Raw genomic sequence first — 26,971 nt, 5'->3', positions numbered from 1 at the left:
TTGTTGTTATTATCTACTACTTAATGAAGGAAATCATACGGTATTTGACCTTCTCCCTCTGACTTATTTCACTTTGCATTATACCCTCAATGTCCATCCATGTTGTCACAAATGCCTGGATTTCATCGTTTCTTATGGCTGAGTAGTATTCCATTGTGTATATATACCACAGTTTCTTTATCCATTCGTCCCTTGATGGGCACTTAGGTTGCTTCCAAGTCTTGGCTATTGTGATTAACGCTGCAATGAACACAGGGGTGCATGTACCTTTACAAATTGGTGTTTTCAAGTTCTTTGGATAAATATCCAACAGTGGAATAGCTGGATCACATGGTAGTTCTATCCTTGATTTTTTGAGGAATCTCCATACTGTTTTCCATAGTGGCTGCACCAGTTTGCACTCCCACCAGCAGTGTATGAGAGTTCCCTTCTCTCCACGTCCTCTCCAACACATGCTGTTTCCTGTCTTGTTAATTATAGCCATTCTGACGGGCGTGAGGTGATATCTCATTGTAGTTTTGATTTGCATTTCCCTGATAGTTAGTGATTTTGAACATCTTTTCATGTGTCTGTTGGCAATCTGTATATCTTCTTTGGAGAAATGTCCGTTCAGGTCTTTTGCCCATTTTTTAATTGGGTTGGTAGTTTTTTTGTTGGTGAGATGCATGAGTTCTTTATATATTTTGGAGATTAAGCCCTTATCAGAAGTATGGTTTGCAAATATCTTCTCCCAATTGTTAGGTTGTCTTTTCGTTTTGTTGATGGTTTCCTTTGCTGTGCAGAAGCTTTTTAGTTTCATGTAGTCCCATTTGTTTATTTTTTCTATTGTTTCTCTTGCCCAGTAAGACATGGTGCTTGAAAAGATGTTGCTAAGACTGATGTCGAAGAGCATACTGCCTATGTTTTCTTCTAGAAGTTTCACAGTTTCAGGTCTTACATTCAAGTCTTTAATCCATTTGGAGTTAATTTTTGTGTATGGTGTAAGGTAAGGGTCTACTTTCATTTTATTGCATATGGCTATCCAGTTTTCCCAACGCCATTTGTTGAAGAGACTTTCTTTTCCCCATTGTATGTTCTTGGCTCCTTTGTCAAAGATTAGCTGTCCATAGATGTGTGGGTTTATTTCTGGGCTTTCGATTCTATTCCATTGATCTGTGTGTCTGTTTTTGTGCCAGTACCATGCTGTTTTGGTTACTATAGCTTTGTAGTATAATTTGAAATGAGGGAGTGTGATACCTCCAGCTTTGTTCTTTTTTCTCAGGATTCCTTTAGCTATTCAGGGTCTTTTGTTGTTCCATATAAATTTTAGGATTCTTTGTTCTATTTCTGTGAAAAATGTTGTTGGAACTTTGATAGGGATTGCATTGAATCTATAGATGGCTTTAGGAAGTATGGACATATTAACTATGTTAATTCTTCCAATCCAAGAGCACGGAATATCTTTCCATTTCTTTGTGTCTTCTTTAATTTCTTTCAGCAATGTTTTATAGTTTTTGGTGTACAGATCTTTCACCTCTTTGGTTTAGTTTATTCCTAGGTATTTTATTCTTTTTGTTGCAATTGTAAATGGGATGGTATTCTTAATTTCTCTTTCTGCTACTTCGTTGTTAGTGTAAGAAATGCAACTGATTTTTGTATGTTGATTTTGTATCCTGCAACTTTACCATATTCGTTTATTACTTCTAAAAGTTTTCTGGTGGATTCTTTAGGGTTTTCTATATATAAAATCATGTCATCTGCAAATAGTGACAGTTTCACTTCTTCCTTTCCAATTTGGATCCCTTTTATTTCTTTCTCTTGCCTGATTGCTCTGGCTAGGACTTCCAGTACTATGTTAAATAGGAGTGGTGACAGTGGGCATCCTTGTCTGGTTCCTGTTCTTAGAGGGATGGCTTTCAGTTTTTCACCATTGAGGATGATATTAGCTGTGGGTTTGTCATATATGGTCTTTATTATGTTGAGATACTTTCCTTCTATACCCATTTTCTTCAGAGTTTTTATCATAAAAGGATGCTGTATCTTGTCAAATGCTTTCTCTGCGTCTATTGAGATGACCATGTGATGTTTCTTCTTCATTTTATTAATGTGGTGTATTACGTTAATTGATTTGCAAATGTTAAACCATCCTGCATCCCTGGAATAAATCCCACTTGATCATGGTGTATAATCTTTTTAACATATTGTTGTATGCGATTTGCTAGCATTTTGTTGAGGATTTTTGCATCGATGTTCATCAGTGATATTGGCCTGTAATTTTCTTTTTTTGTGTTGTCCTTGTCTGGTTTTGGTATCAGGGTAATGTCAGCTTCGTAGAATGAGTTAGGGAGCTTACCCCGCTCCTCAATTTTTTGGAAGAGTTTGAGAAGGATAGGTATTAAGTCTTCTTTGTATGTTTGGTAGAATTCACCAGGGAAGCCGTCTGGTCCTGGATTTTTATTTTTGTGGAGGTTTGTGATTACTGTTTCGATCTCCTTACTGGTGATTGGTCTATTCAAATTCTCTACTTCTTCTTGATCCAGTTTCGGAAGGTTGTATGATTCTAGGAATTTATCCATTTCTTCCAGATTGTCGAATTGTTTGGCATATAGCTTTTCATAGTATTCTTTTATAATCTTTTGTATTTCCGAGGTGTCTGTTGTAACCTCTCCTCTTTCATTTCTGAGTTTACTTATTTGTACCTTCTCTCTTTTTTTCTTGGTGAGTCTAGCTAAAGATTTGTCAATTTTGTTGACCTTTTCAAAGAACCAGCTCTTGGTTTTATTAATTTTTTCTATTGTTTTTTTGGTCTCTATTTCATTTATTTCTGCTCTGATTTTTATTATTTCCCTTCTTCTACGGATTTGGGGCTTGATTTGTTCTTCTTTTTCCAGTTCCTTTAGGTGCATTGTTAGATTGTTTATTTGAGATTTTTCTTGTTTGTTGAGATAGGCCTGTATCGCTATAAACTTCCCTCTTAGAACCGCTTTTGCTGTATCCCATAAATTCTGGCATGTCGGATTTTCATTTTCATTTGTCTCCAGGTATTTTTTGATTTCTTCTTTGATTTCTTCGTTAACCCAGTCATTGTTCAGTAGCATTTTGTTTAATCTCCACGTATTTGTGGCTTTTCTGATTTTCTTCCTATAGTTGATTTCTAATTTCATACCGTTGTGGTCAGAAAAGATGCTTGGTATTATTTCAATCTTCTTAAATTTATGGAGACTTGTTTTGTGGCCTAACATGTGATCAATCCTGGAGAATGTTCCATGTGCATTTGAAAACAACGTGTATTCTTCAGTTTTTGGATGGAATGCTCTGTATATATCTACTAGGTTCATCTGTTCTAGTGTGTCGTTTAAGGCCAATGTTTCCTTATTGATCTTCTGTTTGGATGAGCTATCCGTTGGTGTAAGTGGAGTGTTAAAGTCCCCTACTATTATCGTGTTACTGTCTATTTCTGTTTTTATGTCTGTTAATAATTGCTTTATATATTTAGTTGCGCCTACATTGGGTGTGTAGATATTTACAAGTGTTATATCCTCTTGTTGGATTGTTCCCTTGATCATTATGTAATGCCCTTCTTTGTCTCTTTTTACAGTTTTTGTTTTAAAGTGTATTTTGTCTGATATGAGTACTGCTACCCCACCTTTCTTTTCATTGCCATTTGCGTGGAGTATCTTTTTCCATCCCTTCACTTTCAGTTTGTGAGTGTCTTTAGGTCTGAAGTGTGTCTCTTGTATGCAGCATATATATGGGTCTTGTTTTTTTATCCAATCGGCCACCCTATGCCTTTTAATTAGAGCATTTAGTCCATTGACGTTTAAAGTAGCTATTGATAAGTATGTACTTACTGCCATTTTTTAACTTTTTTTTTTCTCAGTGTTTTAGTTGTCCTTCTCTGTTCCTTTCTTCTTCTATACAGAATTGATGGTCACTTTAGTTTGACCTCTGTCTGAAAGCTGTACTCTTTAACTCCCCTCCTCCCTCCTTTTATGTTTTTGATATCATATCTAACCTCTTTTTTGTGTATCTGTATCCATTACGTTCTAATCATGGAAATAGATAATTTTTCCTATTTGTGGTCTTCTCTTTTCCCCTTAAATCAGTCCCTTTAACATTTCTTGTAGCACTGGTTTCTTGGTGACAAACTCCTTTAATTTTTGCTTGTCTGGGAAATTTTTGATCTCCCCTTCCATTTTGAATGATAACCTTGCTGGGTAGAGTATTCTTGGCTGTAAGTTTTTTCCTTTTAGCACTTTAAATATACCATGCCACTCTCTTCTATCCTGTAAGGTTTCTGCTGAGAAGTCAGCTGATAGACTTATGGGGTTTCTTTTGTATGTAACTTGACATTCTCTTGCGGCTTTTAGGATTCTCTCTTTATCTTTAATTCTGGACATTTTGATTCTGATGTGTGTTGGTGTGGGCCTCTTTGGGTTTATCTTGTTTGGGGCTCTCTGTGCTTCCTGTACCTGGATGTCTGTTTCCTTCCTTAGGTTAGGGAAGTTTTCATCTATTATTTCTTGAAATAGATTCTCTGCCCCCTTGTCTCGCTCTTCTCCTTCCGGGACACCTATAACACGGATGTTAGTGCACTTGATGTTGTCCCAGAGGTCCCTTAGACTGTCCTCACTCTTTTTAATTCTTTTCTCTTTTACCTGTTCAGCTTGGGTAATTTCTTCTAGTCTTTCGTCCAGCTCACAGATCCGTTCTTCCGTATCCTCTACTCTGCTTTTGAGTCCCTCTAATGAATTTTTCATTTCCAGTATTGTATTCTTCATTTCTGATTGGTTCTTTTTTATATCTTCCATTTCTTTGTTGACATTCTCACTGAGTTCATCTATTCTTCTCCCCAGATCAGTGAGCATCCTTAACACTCTTAGTTTGAACTCTCTGTCAGGTAGGTTGCTCGTTTCTGTTTCACTTAGTTCCTTTTCTGGGGTTTTGTCCTGTTCCCTTACTTGGAATGTATTCTTTTGCCTCCTCATTTTGCCTCTTTCCCTGTGCTTGTGTCTACGTATTAGGTAGGTCAGCTACGTCTCCTGCTCTTGGACAGGTGACCTTATGTAAGTGATGGCTTAGGAGGCTTCCAGTGTGCTTCCCTCAGTTCTCAATGTTCCAGGGGTGACCCCTATGTGGGCTACGTGTGTCCTTCTGTTGTGGCCTGTTTGCTCTCCCTGTAGGCGCCCAGGGAGGCTGAGTTATGCTCCTGACCAGCTGTTGTAATGCTCAGCTGCTTGTAGTTGTTGTGGGCCCTTCAGTCTCTTTATCAGGTGTGGGGATCCCCAGCACAGTTGGCTGCAAGTTCTAATACCACATTTGTGTTGCAGTATTTCTTTTAAGTGAGTAGGCCCCCAGCGTGGCAGGTTGTTAGGCTCAGGGCCTTACAATTGCTGTAAGCCTCTAGCCTATTTGGTCTCTTGTCAGCTCTCTGAGGATTGCAGCTGGGTGGGGCTGGCCTCAGGCACAGGAGCACCCAATCGTTTCAGGCTTTGGAAGGTGGGGCAAACCTCCTATATGGGTCCTTGAGAAGCACAATTCTTCTGCAGCTGACAAACCCTGCTGCCCACAGGTCCACACCCACACAGTCAACACAGTCCTGCCCCATGTGAGCGCCCCGACCTCCCCAAGCGGACCCAGTCTCTCCACTGTGGGAGCCCCACACACTCCGCCACTGCCCCACACTCTCCACCCACTCCTTGTGCACACCCTGCCCCGCTCAAGTCGGCTCAGTTGCCAGGCTGCAGAGAATCCAGTCACCAATCTATGCAGGTCCACAAGTTGCCTGAGGGCTTGTTGTTGGGTGGGGCCAGTCTCTAGGGTGGGCTGCCTGCCCTGGCTGAGCTGGATTACATCGGTGCTCTAGCGGGTGGGGCAGACCCTGGGCTAGCAGGCCTCAGGGAGAACTCCAGTGGCGTCTGTGTCAGCACGCCCACACCGGGCCACAACAATGGCCGCCGCCAATGTCCCAGTCCCTGGAGAGGTCTCACCCCTCACCGGGATGCACAGGGCCTATTAGGTGAGTGTCTTTTCACCACAACACTGTGCCCCTTTCTTTCTGGTGATTTTAGGATGCTTTCTGAAACGGGTGAGTTTGCGAGCGGGCCCTTTAAGAGCCAGTTTTAGTTTCTTTGTGAACCGGGTTTTCTGGGGGTGCTCCCCAATGCTTTAGTAGCAGCAAAGTCAGATATTATGCCGCTGGTCTCGATTGTGCTGTGTCCACAAAATGCCCACAGCGGGGGCGCTCCCCGGCTCAGGGCCCCGCGCCTCCAGGGAGGGTGCGTACCTGTGAGCTGCTCCCCGTGGCCGTGAAGCTGGCGGCTTGTGAAGGCGGCGTTTTTCCTCTCCAGAAGGGAGTCTCTGCCTCTTCCACCTCAGTTAGGATTGTCCGTTGTTGCAGGAGTTCCTCTTATCCAGCTTTCAGTTCTGTCTCAGGGGTAATTTTTCCACGAGTAGTTGTAAATTGGCTGGGTCCACGGGAGGAGGCGAGTTCCGAGTCTGCTTACGCCGCCATCTTGACTCCGCCTCTCCATTCATCCGCTCTTTAAAACGTATTGCATTACCATCTATTCTTTGGAATGGACCATTTTTTGCTCTTACCTATTAGTATAAGAGCCTGACTTTTTTTCCTCATACCTTAACAGCTCAGGCTTACCAGTTCTCAGTCTTAGATTAGACTTTTCTCATTTGAGGCAAAAAATAGCATCTCATTGTTTTTGTTTTTTTGTGAGGAGGACTAGCCCCGAGCTAACATCCGATGCCCATCCTCCCCTTTTTTCCTTGAGGAAGACTGGCCCTGGGCTAACAACCATGCCCATCTTCCTCTACTTTATATGGGATGCTGCGACAGCATGGCTTAACAAGCGGTGCATTGGTGCGCACCCGGGATCCGAACCTGTGAATCCCGGGCCGCTGCAGCGGAGCACGTGCTCTTAACCGCTGGACCACCAGGCAGCCCCAGTGTCTCATTGTTTTAAATTGCATTTGTTTTTCAAATGCGATGCTAATATTTTCTAAATGTGTTTGCCAGTTTTCCAATTTGATGTTAGAATGCTTTCATTTTACATTTGTATCTATTCAGATTTTCTACCGGAGTTGTTTCCATTGCTGTTAAAGTTAGATATTCTATTCTATCTTCTATTCTATCAGATATTCTTAGATATTCTATTCTATTCTACTCTATCAAAGAAGATCCCTTTGATATTCTATTTTATCATACTCTTTAATGACTTGGTTGCTTTTCTTTGTGTCTTTAACCATCTGGGATATTTAGCTAACCAATTGCCACAGCATCATTTTTTAGATAGCCCTTCCTTTCCCACCAATTTATGGTCTTTCCTCTGGAATATATTAAACAGTTGTTTAATTAGAACCATCTTCTTGACTGTCCTTATGCCAATAACCAATAATTTATTTATTTATTTGTTTTATTTTTTTTGTGAGGAAGATCAGCCCTGAGCTAACATCCATGCTAATCCTACTCTTTGTTTTTGCTGAGGAAGACCGGCTCTGAGCTAACATCTATTGCCAATCCGCCTCCTTTTTTCCCCCAAAGCCCCAGTAGATAGTTGTATGTCATAGTTGCACATCCTTCTAGTTGCTGTATGTGGGACGCGGCCTCAGCATGGCCGGAGAAGCAGTGCGTCGGTGCGCGCCTGGGATCTGAACTCAGGCCGCCAGTAGCGGAGCGTGCGCACTTAACCGCTAAGCCACGGGGCTGGCCCCCCCAAGAATTTAATTATTATAGTTTTCTTTTTTTTTTTAATAATTTTATTTATTTATTTTTCCCCCAAAGCCCCGGTAGATAGTTGTATGTCATAGCTGCACATCCTTCTAGTTGCTGTACGTGGGACGTGGCCTCAGCATGGCCAGAGAAGCGGTGCGTCAGTGCACGCCCAGGGTTCTGAACCTGGGCCGCCAGCAGCGGAGCGCATGCACTTAACCGCTAAGCCACAGGGCTGGCCCTATTATAGTTTTCTAATATGTTTTTGTTTTAATTCTTTCTCATTATTCTTCCTTATCAAAAGGTTTTAAGGAATTCCATTTGTTTGTTCTTCTGGATAGATACTGTTATAACCCAAATGACCTTTTTCAGCATGTGAGGTCAAAATAAGTATACTACGTTCTCACTACTTTATAGATGCAGGGACTTGGCAGATGTTACGTTCTTCTTCTGCATCTGTGCAATTTATCTTTGTGCAAGGGGCATAAAGACCTTTATAGTACTTGCTTTGGAACAATAGTCAAGAGATATAGATTCTTACTTTCTTCTGCTTTTCTTGACAGATAAAAATTCTGACAAAGGAAAATCCTTAAGAGTGGGTACCAGTGCAGGAGTTTTCTGAGTCTCATAATACCATTATGTTTTCTAACTAGTATTTGCTAGTCTATAGACTCGTTTGTCTAATACCGAGCTTTCTTTTTAACTCTATTCATTCCTTGAAGGTAAAATAATTATCTAAATAATACCATTATTTAATAAATGCCCTCTCTGTACCAGGCATAGTGCTAGACACTTGAGGATCTATCATCTCATTGAATCCCACAACAACTCTATGAAGCGTGTGTATCATGATCTTATTTTGCAAATCAGGAAACTGAAGCTCAGGATAATGCTAATAAGCAGCAGAGTCAGGATTCCAACCCAGATCTTTCCAAAATCAGCATTCCTTCTATCTCATGACACTGTCTTCTAGCAATCACATAACCTGGAAATAATAATAATGTGGCTCTTTATTATACCGCTGCATTTTCAAGAACATAGTTAAATAATAATGGTGATATCAAGCATTCTTTGTGTGTTCCTGATTTTATTAAGGAAGCCATTTGTGTTTCACTATTCAATAACTATTACTAAGAAAAATATTGTTCTTATTAAATTCTTAAGCAATATTTAAAGTGTATAAAAAACAATAGAGTGAAAACCCATGTACCAGCACTCAAATTAAGACATAAAACACTAACAAGGGAAGATCTTTTGTCACTTTCCTTGATCACATCACATATCTCCCCAGAGGTAATCCCCCACAGATAATCATGCTTCTGAATTTGGGGTTTCAAGATAGCTATTCTTAGTTATTTCGTTAGTTAGATGCACAAAAGGAAAGCAGATGGCATCCTAAATAAGGATAATTTGAGGAGGATGTGTTCACAAAAGGACTTTTTATAAGATGTGGATGTAGGAGCATCACAGGGGCAGGTGGAGTAACCTGGAGTTAATAGCAACCAAATTATCCATCTTTTGGCCCAAAGGGATGAGGAGGGAAGCAGTTTCCAGAATCTGAAAGAGAGTCGTAAAGAACAGGCCTCCATGAGATGAGCTGTGACTTCTGTCAGTGCCCAGAACACAGTCTAGGTTAAAGCGACCTTAGGAGGAAAGAGGCAGAGGAATATACAACCCAACCTCACTGAATTGTCTCATCATCTCACCCTGGGGCTTCACACTGACCAAACTCACCTAGAAGGCAGCAGATGTGAGAACCCTTTGATGTGGTCCGTATGAGTCAACCTCTGAAGCAGAGAGCAGGTGAACAAGAGTGGAGAGAGGTAGAAAAGAGTGGGTCTGTAGGGTCCAATGGAAGCTATCTGCTGCAATCATGTTTCTAGTTTTTAAAGCGCTCTTTTAAAAATTAAGAAATAGGGCCGGCCCCATGGCTTAGCGGTTGAGTGCATGCGCTCCACTGCTGGCGGCCTGGGTTCGGATCCCGGGCGCGCACCGACGCACCGCTTCTCCGGCCATGCTGAGGCCACGTCCCACATACAGCAACTAGAAGGATGTGCAGCTATGACATACAACTATCTACTGGGGCTTTGGGGGAAAAAAACAAATAAATAAAATTATAAAAATTAAGAAATAAATGTTATTTTTAGCTTATATTGAGATAATCCTATATTTAAATTTCCCAACTTAATGTACCAGGTCTGGGCAGGAGCAGGGCCTAGGCTGAGAGAGGAGGATGTGCAGCCTTTCTGGAGCTTATATCTTGTAGGGGAGACAGACCATAAGCAAACGACATATAATATGTCCAGTGATGATAAGGACAAGGAAGAAAAATATTGAGGGGTGGAGGGCTGGAGAGGGATAGGACTGTTGTGGGCTAGAGAGTGCTCTTTGAGATAGAGTGGTCAGAAAGCCCTCTGTGATAAGGTGACATCTGAGTCCCCAGTGAAGCCAGTGAGCCGGTAGTGCTAATACCAGGGAGAGCTTTCCAGGGACACTGTCTAAATGAGTCATCAATTTGCCAGGGGCAGAGAGGGAGAATCTAAGTACACAGTCATGAGGGTGAGGCCAGGGAAGTGATAGAGAAAAACAGACTTTGGGGGAGGTAATTCTTTAAGTTTTCAACTTTTTCTTTAGTATAATCCCTCACAATGACCTTGAAAATTGAAGTTTGACAGAATATGTAAATCTTTGTTCACAACTACTGGGGAAAATTCTAAAACGCACCATTTTTCATTTTATGGGTAATTTTTACCTCAGTGTCTTCCATAAGCAGTTGTGTTAAAGTGAGCATAATTAATATTCATTTGAAAAGTGCAGGCACATGAGTGTAGTGATGGATTGTAATTAGTATTTGGGTGGTGAACATGATGTAATCTATGCAGAAATAGAATATAATGATGTACACCTGAAAGTTATACAATGTTATAAACCAATGTTACCACCATAAAAAAAAAAAGAATGAAAAAAAAAACGTGCAGGCAAAACATTTTTTATATACTTTGAAGAAAGTAGGAAAATGCTTTTCTTTGAGGGCAGGGTGGTGAAACCATTTCCACAGAGACTGCTTTGGTCTAGGACCTCATTTGCTTTCATTTAGCAATTAATAAAATTGCTGGCATTTATTAGGATTAACTGTCCTTGGAGGTAGCTGGGGTTAAAGATAAAAATACAGAAGAATGGAGAAATCAAGTAACTTGCCCGAGGTCACCCAGCTATTAAGTATTAAGTGGGAGAGTGAGAGTTCCAAACAAGGCCATCTGTCTCCTGAGCCCATGCCCATGACAGGTTTGCTGATGGCCTCCCAAAACTATGGTGAGAACTCTCAAATATGGTCCTGCCTCCCTCCAATTGGTCCTCCCCATGTGTCTCACAGTGGTCTTTCTAAAATTAAGTTCTGATTTTAATACTCCCTTGCTATAGCAGTTAGGTATTGCTTTTGGCTGTTGTAACAGAAAACCCAAATAAGAGTGGCCTGATCATATAGGTGGTTGTTTTTCTTACAGCACAAGAAGTTGGAAAGCAGGCAGTCCTGGGCACTATGGCTGTTCCACAGCTTATCAAGGAGCCAAGTTCCTTCTATCTTCCTGCTCTGTCATCCTTAGTATCTGGCTCTTTTCCTCAGGGTCTCAAGATGGCTCCTACTCCTCCAGGCTTGGCAACCAAGTTCCAAATAAGAGGGGGGAAAGATAAAGGGCAAACAGTGCAGGTCCCTTGAGTTTGTTCCTCTTTGTCAGGAAAATAAAAGTGTTCCTAGAAGTCTCACCAGTAGACTTCTGCTTACATGTCACTGGCCAGAACTATATATACTGTATGTCTATGGCCACTCATAACTGCAAGGGGGTCTGGGAAATCGTGATCTTTAGATAGGCATATCACCACTCCTAAAAAAAAATTAGGATGCTAATAATAAGGAGGAAGGAGAGAATAGATTTTGTGCAGGCTACCAGCAGTGTCTGCCACAATTGCTTAAAACTTTTCATTGACACCTCATTGCCACAAGATAAGTTCCAAACTCCCCGTTACCATGGTATCTAGGGTCCTTTGTGACCTACGCCGGCCTGTCTTGCCTGGCTCAAACACCATTTTCCTTGGTCATAAATTACAGTTCACCTTGTGAATATCAAGCTGTCCCGTGCCCCATGTCTTTGTACATGCTGTTCTCTCATCTCTTCTGCTTCACATCAGCATATTCTTTTGTCTGCCCCAAATACCTCATCTTTCAAGTCTAGCTGGAGGATTACTTTCTATTTGAAATTTGCTTTGACTCTTACAACTAGGCACTCCTTCCTATATACTCCCTTAGCACCTGAACTCATCTCCATCAATCACTCACTTAATTGTATTAATGAAGTTGTTTGTGTGTGTCTGTGTCCCTGACATGACTGAGATCTCATGAGTTACTTACGTGTAATACGGATAAAGAAATGAATTGGCTTTGTTTAAGACCTTGTCTCAGCAGATATTGCTTGACACAAATGAGTAGTGACTTTTGTTTTGATTTTCCTTTGATTTTTGTTTCATGCATTTGTATTTCAGTGATGCTTTTTAAAAGTCATTCTTGGGGCAAGCCCCGTGGCTTAGCGGTTAAGTACATGAGCTCCGCTACTGGCGGCCTGGGTTCGGAACCCCGGGCGCGCACCGACACACCGCTTGTCGGGCCATGCTGAGGCTGCGTCCCACATACAGCAACTAGAAGGATGTGCAACTATGACACACAACTATCTACTGGGGCCTTGGGGAGAAAAAGGGAAAAAAAGGCAGAGGATTGGCAATAGATGTTAGCGCAGGGCCAGTCTTCCTCAGCAAAAAGAGGAAGGATTGGCATGGATGTTAGCTCAGGGCTGATCTTCCTCACAAAAAAAAAAAAAAAGAAAGAAAGCACTTAAAAAAAAAAGTCATTCTTGTTGTTAATCCAGATTTGTTCCCCTTTGGTTCTAGTTGTTGAAGTGGATGAAGAAAATGGACTTTTACTTCTAGAACTGAATCCTCCTAATCCCTGGGATTCAGAGCCCAGGTCTCCTGAAGATTTAGCCTTTGGGGAAGTACAGGTAAGGAAACATTAAAATTAGAATATTCTTAAAAACAAAAGTAAAACTAAGATGTCCATTTATGTATATGTGTGTGCATATATATACTATATTATATGTATAAAATAAAACTAAGATGCCCATTTTTATATATATTTACCTCCTATATTACCTTGAATACTCTTTGAGGTGGCTAGTTAGGACATATAATAGTTATTCTGAAGTCTTGAGCAAATTTTTTAGGAACCCCCAGAACTTAGCAGAGATTGCAAGGAAATATATCCAGAAACAAAAACAAGAATAAAAACAAGGTGTCGGCCCCGTGGCTTAGCGGTTAAGTGCGCGCGCTCCGCTGCTGGCAGCCTGGGTTCAGATCCCAGGCGCGCACCGACGCACTACTTGTTAGGCCATGCTGTGGCGGCGTCCCACATGAAATGCAGGAAGGTGGGCATGGATGTTAGCGCGGGGCCAGTCTTCCTCAGCAAAAAGAGGAAGGATTGGCATGGATGTTAGCTCAGGGCTGATCATCATCAGAAAAACAAAAACAAAAACAAATCTTTAGAGGAAGTTCCAAAGGAGAGTCATGCAAAACTATTGAGGGAAGTTTAGACAGTGCCCTTGATACCAGCTCTCTGTCAGATAAAATGGCCAGTTGTATATTTCTGAACATTGCCCTAAGATCTTTTACAAACCTTGTGCATTTTCCTAGCTTTAGAAGAGAGTTTCCTCCAGAGCAACACTTTGGTAGTTTGGGAGAGGTAAATGATCAAAAATTAATTTTTCTGGAATATTTGGGAAGCTTGTAAAAATGGGCAGTTACTTTTTGGGGAAATAACTGGGAACCTATTTAGAATAAATGCATAATAAAATGGAATTGGGTTCCTTGATCCCTCCTCACTCTCTTTGTTGGCTTTTGACGCTGGAGTTTCTGTTTCCTTATCTCTGCTTCTTGGGGCACTCCTTTTTTCCTGCGGATAAGCCAGACCATGGAAAGGGAATGAGTGGTTGATTTGGAGTCCTCCAGTCTGTGCCCCTCTCTGAGTCCTTGTTTATTGCCATTCTCAGAGGACCCTGACATCCTGAGTGAGTCAGCAGGTAATTTAGAAGAGAAAGCCTTGCAAGCCTGTTTCGCCAGGCTATGCCAACCCACCCAAACTCACCAGGAATCATTCATTCATATACCTATTCACAGCCACTCTGGTGTTTAAATCCTCCAGTGTCTGCCATAATATCTCTAACTGCCCTTCCTTGTAAATTGTGCTTTGAAGGACGGTGACAAAAGATATTCTGCAGTGTAAATTGTACATAAGTATGTAGGAGCTAATTAAAATGGAGTAAATCTAGGTAAATCAATTGGCTTAACATCTAAAACCAACCATGAGAATTTCTGTTCTAATAAAGTACTGACCTGTCCTGGGAATTGTGTTTTATCTAAAGACTGCTGCTGAGTCTCACTTGAGTCCCATTTGCCTGAACATGCTTGGAAGCAAAGTTCTCCAACACGACTTGGTCAGCTAACCAGACCAAACCTTTCAGTTCATTGTTGCTGGCCAGGAATGATGCAATAATCTGAATCTCACTCTCTTCCCACAGATAACATACCTCACTCACGCCTGCATGGACCTCAAGCTGGGAGACAAGAGGATGGTGTTTGACCCTTGGTTAACTGGTCCTGCTTTTGCCCGTGGATGGTGGTTGCTACATGAGCCTCCATCTGACTGGCTGGAGAGGCTGTGCCAAGCGGACCTAATTTACATCAGTCACATGCACTCAGACCATCTGAGGTAACGAAGTCTGAGTGCTCAACTCATAAGAAAATCCTGCAGTAAAGGCATAACCTGTTTTCGGGTTCTTTTGCGATCATTGCTCACTTTGAGGTAGGGTCAGTTGGAATGATAAAAAGTAGATCTTTAGAGGACTAATTTAGGCAAATGCTTACACTTGCATAGCATAATTTTAAAAGTGCTTCCACACTTGACACCATTGGGAGTGAGGAAGGAGCTATTGGGGAAGGGAGGACAGGGTTAATAATCCTTCTACCCTCTCACTTACCACTCGCAGGCCACTTGGTAAAGTCTAGGTTTAAGGATCATCAAAGTTGACTTCCTTTTTCAGTTCAACATTTATAGCAGGAGTCAGCACACATTTTGTATAAAAAGGCCAGAGAGTAAATATTTTAGGCTTTATAAACCACATGCCTGGAGTTGTGACTACTCTGCTGTGTTGTAGCATAAAAGCAGCTATAGGCAGTCCTGAATGAGCCCGACCGCATTCCAGCAAAACCTTATCTATGGACAATGACACACGAATATCACATAAGTTTCATGTCCTTTTGATTTTCTCTTTTTTTTTTTTAAAGATTTTATTTATTTATTTTTCCCCCCAAAGCCCCAGTAGATAGTTGTATGTCACAGCTGCACAACCTTCTAGTCGCTGTATGTGGGACACGGCCTCAACGTGGCCAGAGAAGCGGTGCGTCTGTGCGCGCCCGGGATCCGAACCTGGGCCCCCAGGAGTGGAGCGCGCGCACTTAGCCGCTAAGCCACGGGGCCGGCACCCCTTTTGATTTTCTCTTCAACCATTTTAAAAAGATAAAAACTATTCTTGGCTTACAGCAGCAGGTCACTGGGGTGTACCATCTCCTGATTTATAGCACCCCAACAATGCTGCAGTCCTGACTTTTTAACCCTGATTCATCCTCATCCAACACTTCGTTAAAACCAGAGCAATGTCACACTGATGGTGGGAACTGAAACTTCCCTAACCCAGGCGATCAAACAGGCAGGAGACAGAAGAACTTTCACTTACAAAACCACACACGTCTGTGAAGGAACTGTTAACAGAAGAGGGAGGGTCATATTCCCAATCCCCTGGCTTAGTTACAGGATCATGTTTGTTCAACCTTTTTTAGAAGTTTGTATCACTACTGCTGTGTTGCCGATATAAATACACAGCAATGCCCACAATGTTCTAAATGAGGCAGTTTCAACTTTTTTTTTTTCATGTGATCTTACACGACAAAGTTCATATGTGGGACATACTTTGATATAAATGTTCCGTGGTTAGGGAAAATATGTTGTTTGCTGGTTGACTGGCCTCTTGATTCTCTATGTCAAAGCATATGGCATCTAAGGGACAGGTTTGTTCTCATTTATTTTTTTAAAGGAAATGGTTTAAAAACTTAAGTAATTAACTGCTTTAGTAACAAATTACTTGCAACACACTTCTAAATTGACCACAACTCACTGGGGCATTGTGGTGCTACGATTAAAAATCTACTTGTCTACTGCATGATGCCTTTGTACCATACAAGCTTCTGGAACTAAAGTTGTACAACTTCAGGGTTATGACAGCCCTGGGTTCAGGCATTGCGCAATAACAGTGGTGTGTGGTGGTAATTTTGTGTAGCTTATATAGAGAGAACAATATCACATAAATGAGGTGATTGCTTTATAATGCCTGTTACAGGATGCAATTACCTAAAGCCCTAAAGATAAACATTCCATGGGAATACACTGAATTTTAGGAAGGGTAAGAACTTTTCATGTGATTTAGTCCGGTTTTTCTCAACCACTATCTTGGAAACTAATTTAGTTTTGATTGCAGGGGCTTGTGTGGGCAAAGTCGTAAGGCATGAAAACACCAGGTCTCAACCATAGTATCACAACGCATTGGTTGTGCTATGTATTGCCAATAGTTTATTACTGAAAAGTTACCGAAGCTTGTAATTTTCACTCCTTTGAGTCTATTTCCTTGATAGACTCTTACTTTTTGACTCTTGCTTAGACAACTAATAAACATCAGGGTCATTTGTCCCCATTCCTCTTGCCTGACCCTCATTTACTGAATAAAATCTCTTGGATTCACAAAAATAAGGAAAAGGCCAATGTATTTTAGAGAACAATCTTTAGTCAAAAAGATATGATTTTATTATGTAGATATAGTGAGTATTATAACAGATGATGTTATTAATAGATGCCGGTAAGAACTGTCAGCGATTGAAAAATCACAAAGCAATAAACATCCATTTTAAAGTAACTTATCCTAACTCCCAAAGTCCTTTAAAATAGAAAATTTAGGTGCTGCACCCAATTCTTTAATTGCCTTCAATTCAAAGAATCCTTGACTTTTTGAGACCTTTGTTTTTAGAGAAGAAAACCTCATTTTTTCCCCTTGGGTTCTGCTTATTTGGACAGCTTTTAATACAATGCTGAAACTTGAATATTAGTACAGTTAGTAAGTGCTGATATACAGATTTTGTTTATACTTTTCTTAGGATTAAATATCTTATTTCACCTGACATTTACTCTGTGTGCAAGTCTGATTCTTAAACCAGATAGTATATTCATTAACGTTGAGAATTGCCTTCTAACAGAAGAGGCACTAGGTTTAGAATCAGAAAACCTGAATTTGAATACCAATTTACTATTTGTTAGCTGTATATTTATGAATATGTTTCCTCATTTATAAAAACAAAAAACTCAGGTTTTTTTCTTGTGAGAATCAAATAAAATAACATGTGAAAATGCCTGGCACCATGTTTGGAATATAATAGATATAGATATTTATATCTAGCCATTTATTTGTTTATTACTCATCTTTTTGCCACACCTCACAGTGGTATATAATCCTTCTATATAAGGAATGCTCAATAGATGAAAGTTGATTTGGTCTGTGTAGGTATTCAAAAATACTCAGATGGTTAATTGTGTACTGAGGAAGGATTACTGCAAATGTCGAATGTAGTTTTTCTCTACATTAAAATTTACTGTCTTGCCTAGCTGGTAACTGATTCTCCTTAAGGACAAAAAATTCATCTTCTATACTGAAGTGTGGCTATCAAGCTTCGAAGTTTGAAAGACTGTCCCCAGTGGCGGGTAACCCACAGGTTCTCCTTGTCCTGCAGTCCAGGCCTTTCTCTTACTAGGAGCTGCTACTTGAGGAATGAGAAAAAATTAAGATCATGGAGATCCTCATCTACCAGAAACCTCTTCAGTATTACTTTTTCCACCCTGTACCTTAGTTAGAACTACCCCTACTCAAAGCAGCATCAACGTGGGCGATGGAATTTGCACACCTGGTTGATATACATACCATGGTATATTATATGATCTAACAACAAAGAGCAATCTTCTAGGAAATTCCCCTCACCTTTACAGTCAGCCTTGAGAAAAAATTCTTCTTTTGGACTCTGGTGAGAGCCTGGTTTCTCAGTTCCTTGCTTCTTAGTCAACATGTTGGTGTAAGGAGCAAATTGTCTCTTATACTAGATGATCTTATTTTTCACATTTCAACCTTTTCATTCCTTCTAATCCTAGTTACCCCACACTGAAGAAACTTGCTGGGAGAAGACCAGATATTCCCATTTATGTGGGAAACACGGAAAGACCTGTATTTTGGAATCTGAATCAGAGCGGTGTCCAGTTGACTAATATCAATGTAGTGCCATTTGGAATATGGCAGCAGGTCAGACATCTGTGTTCTTTCCACACTTTCCAGTTACGCTTTCAGGGGAAATTTTAGATGAGGTAGTTGCTTTAAGATTAGATAGTAGTTGCTTTAAAAAACAATGGCCTATTTTGTCTGTGTAATACAATCTTTGTGTAAATACAATCTTTGAACTATAATAAAAGATGTTTTTTCTTTCCATTTACCAATGGTATAACTCTATAGCACAGGATAATAAATCCAGTTCTGAATAAAGGAGATTTCTTTCCAGAAGAAGTGACAACTTCCTCAAATATTGAGTTAAAATCCAAACTGACGTACATAGTTGTTGGTTTTATTGTTAAATTCCAGGTAGACAAAAATCTTCGATTCATGATCTTGATGGATGGCGTTCATCCTGAGATGGACACTTGCATTATTGTGGAGTACAAAGGTACTTTCTTATCCTCATCAACAATGAAAAATCAAAAATACTCTTGGTAGGAAGGATAATAATAGCTATCCAAAATTTCATCCTATGTTCATCTTCTTCTTTCCTTTTCATTTTCCATGGGATATAGTATATTCTATCCTTGTCTTTGAAAACTAGGCTATTATTCAGATAAACTTTCCAGAGAACAAATTACTAGTAAGGTAGTCTATGTAGTGACAGATGCAAAGTTTTTTGCATAAGGCAACAGATATTCTATATTTCACCTATAGTAATTTCTTCAAAATTGCTTTTATTGAATAAATATCTTACTTTCGTCGTGAAATGTTATTTTGTAATATAATCATACACTTATGCCTTTCATGTGAGCAGGAGGCTTTACTGTCCCAACAGTCATTGAATGGAATTTACGAAAAGTTGAGAGACATGTGTTGATCCAGTCAGTCTTTTCCCTGCATCCTTTGGGCTCAACATCTGGAGATAGCTGGCTGAGGAAAGTAGTCTATCTATGATCCCGGAGTGGAATCAAGCTAATTGTCCTCATGGGACATCCCGAACCCACCGAATCAAACAGGATGAATTTATTCACTTGAAAATTCAAAATATGCTATTAAAGATTTTAGGTTTTGGAGTCTTACTCTCTCTTTTTCCTTGGACATAAGCAATTCTTCTATAATCAAATGAGTCAGATTATACAGACTTACATGGAAGACTTTGTTGGCGTGGGAATTCAAACTATGGTGTTCAAGATTTCACCTTCAGTACTCATGCCACTTTATTTTTTCACAGGTCATAAAATACTCAATACAGTGGACTGCACCAGACCCAATGGGGGAAGGCTGCCTTCGAAGGTTGCTCTAATGATGAGTGATTTTGCTGGAGGAGCATCAGGCTTTCCAATGACTTTCAGTGGTGGAAAATTTACTGGTAATATTTTATATCAGAGTGCTACTATGGAGCAGGCATGAAACGTTGCTAAATGCTGTGAGAATAAATACAAAGATCATTAAGACATGGTCCCTCATCAGAGGAAGCTTATTGGGAAACCAGACTTGCAAGCCACAGATATACAAACTAAAGTTTCCAGCTCAAAATATGATGATGGAGCATGAAAGAAACACTAAGGAGATTAAGGAGAATCTCAGAAATAGTCAAGAAAAAGAATCATTTGGATTTATGGTGTACACCATAGAGCAGAACAAGAAAGGTCTGACACTGGTAATTCAGGCTTAACTGCTCTTGGAATGTAGTTCAGAATAGGGTGTGTGCAACTTGATGTGGGCACATCCCCTGGCCGTGTAGAGTGCTTATACAGGGGGAGGGCACAGCCAGAGGAAGACCCTCTAAAGTGTGGGGTTACCAGGATAAATGGGGAGATGTTGGTCAAAGAGTACAAATTTCTGGTTATAAGATAAGTTCTGGGGATCTAATGTACATTAGGGTGGCTATAGTTAACAATACTATATTATGTACTTGAAAGTTGCTCAGAAAGTAGATCTTAAATGTTCTCACTACAAAAAAAGAGGTAATTAAGTGAGGTGATGGAGGTGTTATCTAACTTTGTTGTGGTCATCATTCAGCAATATATACATGTATCAAATCGTCACATTGTATACCTTAAACTTATACAATATTATAAGTCAATTATATCTCAAAGCTAGAAAAAAAAGTGTGGAGTTCAAGGCAGGATCTCTTCTGATCTGGGTCTAGGGGTGGTGCTGTGGTTGGGATGGGGGAAAGCGTGTAAGTGTTATATTTTGTTCGTTTTGGTCTCCTCAATATTAGCATTGTAAGTGCTCAGTATATGTCCACTAATTAAATTAATATGTTTGGTAAGCAATTTCTAGCACTGTGGCAGAAAACGGCCTAATTGTAGTATGAAGACAGCTTCTGTCCAGTTCCTTCCATTCTTCTACGAGTCTATATTTATTGCCTCCAGGATCGTGTAACCATGTGAGAGATAGAGGGAAGGTGCCATCCTTAAGGAGTTAACAGTGTGACTGAGGAGGCAAAATATACCTATTAAAGGGTAGCTAGCATAATCCTATTCTTCTGTGAGTGTGTGTATGTATGTGAGAGTGCATGCACATACATTTAAAAAGGTCTGTAAAATACCAAAAGTTTAATAGTAGTTTATGCTATGTTATGGATAACTTAAACTTTTTCTGTGTTGATCAAATTTTCATAGCAATAATAGTAAGAATAGCTCCCTGACATGGTACCCTGCATGCTCTGGGCCCTGCCTAATTCCTCAACTTCCTTTACTGCCTGTCTCCCCATTGTTTGCTATATATCAGCCCACACTTTTTTTGTTCCTCAGACCCAATTCACCAAGTACATCCCTGCCCTGGGTTTTGTATTTGCTGTTTCCACTGCCTGGAGTGCTATTGCCCCTGGTCTCCACGTGGTCAGCAGCGTCTCTCCCTCTATGTCTGTGTCTATGACTCAAATGTCATCTTCACATCTTCACGCCCTGTCTAATAACATATATAATGCCCCTCCATCCCACCCCACCTCATCCCAGCCACTCTCTATTGCACGGCCTTGTTTTACTTTCTTCCTAGCTCATTGCTCTTTCAAATGACTTTTATTTACTTGTTCATTATTTGCTTCTTTCACTAGAATAAATGCTGCATGAGAGCAGGTTCCTGCTTTATCATGTTGTCCACTGTAATCCCAGTGCCTAGAACTATGTCTGGCACATAGTGGGTGCTGAATAAATATTGAGCGAATGAATGAATGAGCAAATGAACAACCTGTCAGGTAGGCATCATGACTCCACCTTACAGAGGAGGAAACAGACTTAAAGAATTTAAGTGGCAGAGCTGCGTTTTGATCCTAAGTCTTAATTGACTCCAACTCCCAAGTTCTTGACTATTGTGATTTGCCAGGGTATGATGAACATGCTTTACTTTCATAATCCACCAGAATAATAAAGCCATTTCCAATAAAGCCAAAAGAGTTAATAATTACAAGAATTACAGTGCCCTTCAAATGTGCATGCATGCAACGTACAACTATGCATGCCGCCTTGTGTATACAGCTAGGGTCTCGATGAACTGCCACAAACAAGGAGAGGGCTCAGTGTCTTTGGCTGGTTTGGCGACATTTTCCTAGTAACCAACTGAAATTTTCAAAATAAAGCTGGGGGGAAAACTTCCACTAACGGCACAGGGCTTTGCTCTATTTCTGCATTAGTCGTCTATCAACTTTATCTCCTAAAAGAGTTCCAAGCTACTTGAATTTTTGTTTTTCTGTGATTTCTGAACAGAGGAGACTCTAATCCAAACCCTGTCATTCCAGAGGAATGGAAAGCCCAGTTCATTAAAACAGAGAGAAAGAAGCTCCTGAACTACAAGGCTCGGCTGGTGAAGGACCTACAACCCCGAATTTATTGCCCCTTTGCTGGATATTTCGTGGAATCCCACCCATCAGACAAGTATGGCTGGACGTTTGTGCAACATTTTTACATATAAGTTAAAGGATGCCAGGATGAGTTATTTAGCTGTGTATTCAACGTGAAATGAGAAAGAGTGATTACTTGGAGTCTGGAGCTTATATAATAATCTCCCTGAGAACAGAAAGCATGAATAAAAGCCATGCTGGCAGCTAGAATTAATTCAGATGGATTTTCTCCGAAAGGATCCTGGGAAGGATGAAGGCAACTAATATGTGTCCAGTATACGCTAGGAATTGAACTAGAGGTTTTAACCAAGTCATCTAAATTAATCTTCCTAGTGACACTGTGAGGTGTAGGTATCATTATGCCTTTTTTGCGGTTAGGGAGTCTGAAACCCAGAGAGGCTAAGGGACTTGCCCAAAGTCACTTAGCTCCTTTGAGAAGTGAATCTTGATGTGCCTAGCTCCAAAGCTCTTTTCTCTATACCACACTGCATCTCAGAGTAGAGAATTGTATCATTATCAAATGCAAGTTATTTTCTCCTTTTTGGTCATCTGAAATGATTTCACTTGCAGCAATACAACTTCTAGGTCTTGTTTTTCAAGTGTGTTTTTGAAGGTCCATGTATTTTCTTTGAGAATGTTATTTAAATATTGGGTTTTCATTTTAAGGGTCAAATGAATGAAAATCTTAATACTAGGTATTGTGTAAGATTTCCTAAATGTGAGTGTTCACATTTATGGTTCTTTTTATGGTTACTTTGATACCAAGTAATCGTTTAAAGAGTTAGCAGTTAACTTTTAATAAACTGTTTCTCCAACAGGAGTATCTATTCCAGGAGAACCTCGAATTTAAGAGGCATTGTTTTAGTTCATCTTAACCACTGTTTTCAGATCCAATTGTCATTTTGGGGGACTTTACTCCTGCCAGGTGCCTGAGCTGGGGAAGTGCTTTTTCTTTTCTCTCAAAACATAGACCTGTGGGGCCGGCCCCGTGGCTTAGCGGTTAAGTGCGCGCACTCCGCTACTGGCGGCCCGGGTTCGGATCCCGGGCGCGCACCCACGCGCCGCTTCTCCGGCCATGCTGAGGCCGCGTCCCACATACAGCAACTGGAGGGACGTGCAGCTATGACATACAGCTATCTACTGGGGCTTTGGGGGAAAAATAAATAAATAAAAAAAAAAATTAAAAAAAAAAAAAACATAGACCTGTGGTAAAAAGGAAAATTTCCAAAATTTCCTATGCATTACTAAAGCTGAACTAAACATTTACAACATTATTAGAGTCCCTGGAGATTTTGATTAGACCTGCTAGGGCTGACTTGTCCAATGTGGTAGCTACCAGCCACGTGTGAATATTGAGCACTTGAAATGTGAAATGAGGATTGCATTTTTAATTTTAAGTAATGCAAATTTTAAGACTGAACCAGTATAAAATATTTTCTGTTGAATGCAACTTTATTATTGCAGTCAGGCTACATTTCACTTTCCCCAATGCATTGTGTAAGAAAGTCTTATTAATATTGTGGTATGCATGTTGGATGCATATGTCATTGCCAGTATTACACGTAAACACATTACTGATTTAGTTGGTATCAACAGATTGATACAGTTTGGATTATTTTTTCTATGCACTGATATAATGTTGCAGTGTGTTTAGCTGCATATTTTATGTAGACAGCTCATGTTACAGTGATACCTATGTTAATTGTAATTGGAAATTAGATTGAAATGATAACTTATTGTGTTATAATATAGTTAAGTTATTTTTCTCGCTTAAGAAAAATATGGACAAATTTTTACATTAAAATGAAGGCATATATTGATGGAAAATTTAGTGCAGATGAAAAACTAGTACTTCAAGGGGAACAGGAAAGAGACAAGAAACTGGAAGAGAAAGTCTGTTGCAAATTTCATGATGAATGGCAGTTACAATTTGCATCAATAGAGGAAAAAAACCTGTTGTGTAAAAAAAGTTTTAAAATAATGCAAACTATATTGAAACATTTTCAACAAATACATAGGGAATCTGATAGAAAGTTTCTTCTCAACAGCCACAAAGAATTGATGAAATTAGTCACCTGAAATGAGAATTAAGTATCCAAAACCATTTTTTAATGGTTTGCAAATGGCCAGTTATGAAAGGGCTCAGATAATTGCATAAAAAAGGAAACCATTTTTAGATAGAGAGGTGGTAAAAGAGATTATTTCAGTTATGGGTCTTTTCTTAGAAAATTATAAGGAAAAGACTAAGAAGGATGTTTTACAAAAAGTGAAAGATCTTCAATTAAGCCACCAATTGCCTGTAGAATCCAGATGTTACCAATAATATAAAAGATCGATTGATAAAAATATATCAATTAATAGAACTTGAAAAATTGCAAGTGCTTTCCTTTAGCTTTAGATTAGTGGTCCTCAAACAAGGAGATTTTGTTGCCTAGGGTACCTTTCACAGTGTTTAGAGACATTTTGGGGTGTCATAACTGGGAGATGCTACTGGCATCTAGTGGAGAGAGGACAAGACATTCTGCTAAACATCCTGTAAAGTACAGGACACCTCCCACAATAAGGAATTATCCAGCTCAACATGCCAACAATGCCATTGTTAAGAAACCTTGCTTTAAATGAATTGTGTATATAAGAAAAAAAAGAAATACAAATATTTTATGAAATGAGTAGAACATTGATACTAAAACCTGACAAAAATGTCACAAGACCCCTACAGAACAATTTATGAATATCTAAATATTACCAAACTATATACAGCAATACATTACATTAATAATATGTCAAGAACAAGTGGGGTTCATTACATGAATGCAGGTGTTTTTCATTATGATACGATTAATATAATTCGATGTATTAACTGATCTAAGAAGAAAGATCATATGATCTCAGCAGATTTTAAAAGTTTTAAATTTTGAAAATTTTAACTCTCATTTTGACAAAAAAACTTCTAAAATTGGACGTTAGATGGCTATTTCCTTAATATGATTATATATATAATCACGTGTGTGTGTTCATGTGTGTGGATGGAAGAGGGCAGAGTCAGCCATGAGAAGCATTCTAAGTCAAAAATATTTCACTTGAAATAATCCAATAAGACAACATCCATGAATTAGACATATAAAATAATAAAAAAGGCGAAACTGTCACTATTTACAGATGATATGATTGTATATCTAGAAAATTAAAAAGAATCAACTGAAAAACTGTTCCAAACAATTAAAACAACTACTTCTTAGAATGTGTAATTACAGAAAAGACTACATTTGAGGTAGCAATTAAAAAAGAGAAAATATGGGCCGTCCCCATGGCATAGTGGTTAAGTTTGGCGCTCTCCACTTTGGCGGCCCGGGTTTGCGGGTTTGGATCCCATGTTCGGATCCCGTGTAGACATGAACCACTTCTCAACCTATACCACTTGTGAGCCATGCTGTGGCAGTAACTCACATACAAAATAGAGGAAGATTGGCACAGATGTTAGCTCAGGGCAAATCTTCCTTAGGAAAAAAGAAAAGAGAAAATATCTAGGAATAAACTTAACCAGAGATGTGCAAGTCTTATTTAAAGAAAACTTTAACGTGCCACTGAATGACACAGAAGAAATCTGTACAAATAGAAAGACATACTATGTTTTTGGACTGAATAACCAATTGATATCATTTATATTAAATTAATGTATAAGGTTAGTGTGATTCCAATAAAAATAATGTGTGTTTTCAGAAGTAGACAAGTTGATTCTGAAATTGGAGGAAAAAAACAAAAATATTTAGTGAACCTCTGATTAGGAAGAACAACATGGGAGAGTACTCTACCAACTAGTAAAAGATATTATAAAGTCTCTATAATTAAAACTTGATGGGACTATTATATAAATAGCCAATGGTACAGAATAAAAAGTAAAGAAGTGAATTCATATTCATCTATGGATTTATTATATGCTATGGCAGGCATTTCAAATCAGTGGTGGTAAAGATGGACTATTTAGTAAGTAGTATTGGGCAAATAGATTCAAAGGATTTCTGAATTTACAAAGAAATATTGTCAATTCATGGCCTAAAAAATTCATCCCTTTGGATAAGTATTTCTGAATCTTCTACATCTGAAAAAGAGTAATTTCTGCTAAATATGAAAAACTTAGTTTTTATCGTGATAGATAGTGCTTCAGCTATGTTAGATTTAAAAAATCCAGATATATTAGAATTTTAAAACAAGAGGTTCATGTTTTTCTTATTACTTCTTTCCAATGCATGATACATTTTGCAAACATTTGTACTAAGTTTTCTGAAGTAGTCTCTAGGAAAAGTATCCTGGATACAATTGTTGAAATTGTTCAATTTTTACATGCAAATACTATGAATCAACACTAAATTAATGAAGCTGCTAAAAGAAAGAGAAGACAATGAACTTTGTAATCTTGGTCTCTTTGCCAATGCTTGTTGGTTGAATTGTGGAAGATTTGTGCTGTTAGCTCCAATTCAAGGTTTTCTTGGGGAAAAAAAAAGGAATGCTTGCCAAATATTCAGGAATCAGAGACAAAAATCTGGCACTGTGATTAATATTTCCTCTGATATTATACCCCATATGAACAAGCTAAATCTGAAGTTCCAAGGAAAGGACATGCTTATTTGTGACTTAGTTACACAGGTTAAATATTATGTTGAAATTGAATCTTTTTCTAACACAAATCAATACTAACGACTTTACACATTTTCCAACATGAATCAATATGCAGGTTTTATTTGTAATTGGCAGTATTATATAAACTGGATGCAAAAAATTACGAGCCAAACTTAAAGAATGTTTTGTTGATATTGATAATTTGGAGTTGCTTTTCAATTTATGCAATATTCTTTTGAATTTAATGTTAATATTAATGAGTTGAGCCAAGAGTTATTGAATTTACTGAACTTGGACAGATGAAGTTTTAAAACTGATATATTTTTGCTTCAAAGTCAAATC

General features: G+C 39.2%; 1 protein-coding gene across 3 annotated transcripts in view; it reads left to right on the top strand.

The window, feature by feature from the left end:
• LOC101401067 (cytidine monophosphate-N-acetylneuraminic acid hydroxylase) overlaps nt 1-26,971 on the top strand; it is a 106,287-nt gene that overhangs the window by 36,120 nt on the left and 43,196 nt on the right. For all 3 annotated transcript variants that reach the window (XR_015553998.1, XM_087438106.1, XM_087438107.1), the window contains exons 4-9: nt 12,641-12,750; nt 14,323-14,513; nt 18,048-18,195; nt 18,529-18,610; nt 19,397-19,534; nt 21,911-22,046. Coding sequence is in view for 2 of the 3 variants with exons in the window: in XM_087438106.1 (XP_087294232.1) it covers nt 12,641-12,750; nt 14,323-14,513; nt 18,048-18,195; nt 18,529-18,610; nt 19,397-19,534; nt 21,911-22,046 (805 nt within the window). In the remaining variant the exon portion in view is untranslated. The remainder of the gene's footprint in view (nt 1-12,640; nt 12,751-14,322; nt 14,514-18,047; nt 18,196-18,528; nt 18,611-19,396; nt 19,535-21,910; nt 22,047-26,971) is intronic.

The sequence above is a fragment of the Ceratotherium simum genome, chromosome 13 (genome assembly GCF_057802395.1).
Source record: "Ceratotherium simum simum isolate JZ-2026a chromosome 13, ASM5780239v1, whole genome shotgun sequence".
Lineage (NCBI taxonomy): Eukaryota > Metazoa > Chordata > Mammalia > Perissodactyla > Rhinocerotidae > Ceratotherium > Ceratotherium simum.
The sequence above is the reverse complement of the archived record's forward strand: the minus strand, read 5'-3'. Positions and strand labels throughout refer to the sequence as shown.